The sequence below is a fragment of the Lutjanus erythropterus genome, chromosome 15 (genome assembly GCF_056507025.1).
Source record: "Lutjanus erythropterus isolate fLutEry1 chromosome 15, fLutEry1.hap2, whole genome shotgun sequence".
In the NCBI taxonomy this organism is placed as follows: domain Eukaryota; kingdom Metazoa; phylum Chordata; class Actinopteri; order Lutjaniformes; family Lutjanidae; genus Lutjanus; species Lutjanus erythropterus.
In genome coordinates, this window is record NC_139331.1 from 24,080,426 (window position 1) to 24,084,215 (window position 3,790).

Genomic DNA, 3,790 nt, shown 5'->3' on the forward strand with positions numbered 1-3,790 from the left:
CATTGTCTTCACTCTGCCATTCCCTCCAGTGCCTCCTCGCCACCTGTGCCTACCGAACCTATTGACTTGTCCTCCATTCCCCCCATGTACCATGATCTTCAGGAGGTTTTTAGCAAGGACAAAGCGCTTTCTCTTCCCCCACACCGTCCCTATGACTGTGCCATTGAACTGCTCCCTGGAGCCCCATTTCCATCTCAAAAACTGTACAATTTGTCCAAGCCTGAAAGAGAGTCCATGGAGCAGTACATCACAGACTCGTTAGCTGCGGGGCTAATCCGCCCTTCCTCTTCCCCAGTGGGAGCGGGTTTTTTCTTTGTTGAAAAGAAAGACAAAACCCTGCGCCCTTGTATAGACTTCAGGGGGATAAATGACATTACAGTGAAAAATAAGTACCCACTCCCTCTGATTGATTCCGCTTTTGGCCCCTTGCACCAAGCAACCATTTTCTCCAAGCTAGATCTCCGTAACGCCTACCACCTCATCAGGATTAAGGAAGGAGATGAGTGGAAAACGGCGTTCAACACCCCCCTGGGACATTTCGAGTACCTGGTTATGCCCTTTGGTCTGACCAATGCACCAGCTGTTTTCCAGGCTTTGATCAATGACGTTTTAAGGGACATGCTTAATAGGTTCGTGTTTGTTTATTTAGACGACATCTTGATTTTTTCCAGAGACCTTGATGAACATGTCCAGCATGTAAAGCTGGTTTTAAGGCGACTATTAGAGAATAGACTCTTTGTGAAAGCAGAGAAATGCGAATTCCATGTCACATCTGTCAGTTTTTTGGGGTTCGTGGTGGAAAGGGGACAGCTGAAGGCGGATCCGGCCAAAGTTCAAGCGGTGGCCGAGTGGCCTGTCCCCGCCACCAGAAAACACCTCCAGAGGTTTTTGGGGTTTGCAAATTTTTACAGGAGGTTCATTCGCAATTACAGCCAAGTAGCGGCCCCACTCACTCAATTGACCTCCTCCAAGCTCCCCTTTGTGTGGTCGCAGGCAGCCGATGCTGCCTTCGACCGATTAAAGTGCCTGTTTACCTCTGCACCTGTGCTTTCCCATCCAGATCCTGCATTACCGTTCGTGGTCGAAGTCGACGCCTCTGACTCTGGGGTAGGGGCCGTCCTCTCTCAACGCTCCCCAGTTGACCACAAAATGCACCCCTGTGCCTTCTTCTCTCGTCGGCTCACCCCAGCAGAGAAAAATTACGACGTGGGCAACAGGGAGCTCCTCGCTGTGGTCTTGGCTCTCCAGGAGTGGAGGCATTGGTTGGAAGGTTCCACGCACCCTTTTACGGTATGGACTGACCACAAGAACCTCTCCTATCTACGGTCTGCACGTCGACTAAACTCCCGGCAGGCTCGGTGGGCCCTGTTCTTGGGTCGGTTCCGGTTCTCCCTCACCTACCGCCCTGGTTCCAGGAATGTTAAGCCCGACGCCTTATCCAGACAGTTTACTCCACCGGTGGAAGACACACCTGTGGAGACCATCCTCCCTTCCTCCTGCGTGGTGGGGGCGGCCAGGTGGGAGATTGAGCAAGTCGTGCAGGAGGCTCAACAAGATCAACCCATTCCCGAGAGCTGCCCTCCCAACCGGATGTTTGTTCCACCCGCCGCCAGAACTCCTGTGCTCCAGTGGGGACATGCTTCCAAAGTCGCCTGTCATCCTGGGTTTCATCGCACCCTCTCCTTGCTCCGACGCAGTTTCTGGTGGCCCTCCATAACGTCTGACACCAAGGAGTATGTTTCCGCCTGCTCCGTCTGTGCCCGCAACAAATCCTCCCACCAGACTCCTGCTGGCCTCCTACGTCCACTGCCCATCCCCCATCGCCCTTGGTCTCATGTTGCAGTGGACTTCGTCACTGGACTCCCACCGTCAGAGGGTAACACAGTAGTCCTTACCATTATTGATCGTTTTTCCAAAGCTGTGCATTTTGTTCCTCTGCCCAAACTCCCCTCAGCCCTAGAGACGGCCAACCTCCTCGTCCAACATGTGTTCAGACTTCATGGTATACCTCAGGACATAGTTTCGGACCGGGGTCCCCAGTTCTCCTCCCAGGTCTGGAGGGCCTTCTGCCAGGCTCTGGGAGCTTCAGCCAGCCTCTCGTCTGGATACCACCCCCAAACCAACGGCCAGACGGAGCGGGCCAACCAGGACCTCGAGTCAGCTCTCCGGTGCGTCACCGCTAGACATCCCGCCTCCTGGTCCACCCATCTTCCCTGGGTGGAATACGCCCATAACTCTCTGGTCAGCTCAGCCACAGGTATGTCTCCCTTTATGGCCTCTGTGGGTTTCCAACCTCCCCTCTTCCCCATCCAGGAGACCGAAGTGGCAGTTCCGTCCGTTCAGGAGCACCTCCGGCGGGCACGGCGGGTCTGGCGGGAGGCAAGGGCGGCTCTCACGCGGACTGCGGCTCGCAATCAACGATTGGCGGACAGACGTCGCGCTCCTGCCCCCCACTATCAGCCGGGTCAAAAGGTGTGGCTTTCCTCACGCGACCTCCCTCTGCAGACGGAGAGCAGGAAGCTAGCCCCCAGGTACATCGGCCCTTTTGAAATAGAAAAGGTAATCAATCCCTGTGTGATGAGACTCAAATTGCCCGCAGCCCTTAATGTTCACCCGGCCTTTCACGTTTCCCTGTTGAAGCCTGTGTCCACCAGTGCTCTGTGCCCTCCGGCCGAACCCCCTCCACCCCCCCGGCTCATTGATGACCACCCTGCCTACACTGTCCGGCGGTTGCTGGACGTCCGCAGACGGGGCCGGGGATACCAGTTTTTGGTGGACTGGGAGGGGTATGGTCCAGAAGAACGGTCATGGGTGTCCCGTTCTTTTATTCTGGATCCGGACCTTATTAATGACTTTTACAGGGACTTTCCTGGCAAGCCTGGCAGGCCGCCGGGTGGCGTCCGTTGAGGGGGGGGTAATGTCATGGTTGTTGAGTTTTTTGGATTTGTTTTGGTGTTCTTGGTGTTTCGGTTTTCCTTGTTTCCCTTTTTCCCCCCTCCCCTTTCCTTCCAGGGCAGTGTGTGTGGCAGCGGCGGCGGTCATTGGCTGGCTCAGCATAATGAGACGCACCTGGCTCTCATCAGTGCACTTCCCCGGGTATATGAGCTTGGCCTAGTCTCCACTCCTGTGCCGGACTATTCAGTCGTTGTCGGTAATGTAGCGCAGCAAGCTTTCTAGTGGATCTTTGGTGTTTTTTCCTTCGTGACTCTAATCAACAGTGTTTTTGTGCAGCCTTCAGTTCCTCTTCCGACCGTGGGTGCAGCTCTCATGCTCCTGATCCTACGCCAGCACGGTTCCCCTCCTGCCGACCCCGCTGCGCCAGCCAGCCGACCGCGTCCAGCACCTGCCCTCGCCTTCCGTTGTTTTTTTGCTTTTTGTGAAACAATAAACTCTTTGAGAACTGCTTTTATCTCGCTCTCTGCGTCTGGGGTCCTGGCCAAACTCTGAACCTAACAATTTTGATAGTATATGTGTTTCTAAATGTATTTTCTGTCTGTTCTGTTCTTCTAATTTATTTCATTTTTCAAAAATGTTTTCAACATCCATCCACATACCACCTGAAGGAGCTTGCGTACCACTAGTGGTGCTCATTCCAGAGTTTGAGAATCTAGGAGTTAGAATAACTCTGTTGTAATAAAGCTTTTACAGCCACAGAAAACAAGTCATCATGTGTGTTGGCTCCATATACTCTAGTTTTCAGAGGCAGGACTTGAAGAGCATGTGGTCATACTCAGGGTGGCTCCTCCAACATCAAACCGGAGCGTGCAACAGCTTGAGCAAAGTAGAGCCA

General features: G+C 53.7%; 1 protein-coding gene across 1 annotated transcript; it reads left to right on the forward strand.

The window, feature by feature from the left end:
- Positions 1–1,896: 1,896 nt before the first annotated feature.
- LOC146314460 (uncharacterized) lies at positions 1,897–2,907 on the forward strand. Its single transcript, XM_084738089.1, has one exon. It carries the CDS (start codon positions 2,260–2,262, stop codon positions 2,905–2,907), a length of 648 nt encoding a protein of 215 aa, XP_084594215.1. The 5' UTR covers positions 1,897–2,259.
- The last annotated feature ends 883 nt before the right edge of the window (positions 2,908–3,790 follow it).

Coding starts and splice junctions, on each gene's coding strand:
- LOC146314460 (XM_084738089.1), top strand. CDS start 2,260: ATGTCTCCCTTTATGGCCTCTGTGGGTTTCCAACCTCCCCTCTTCCCC.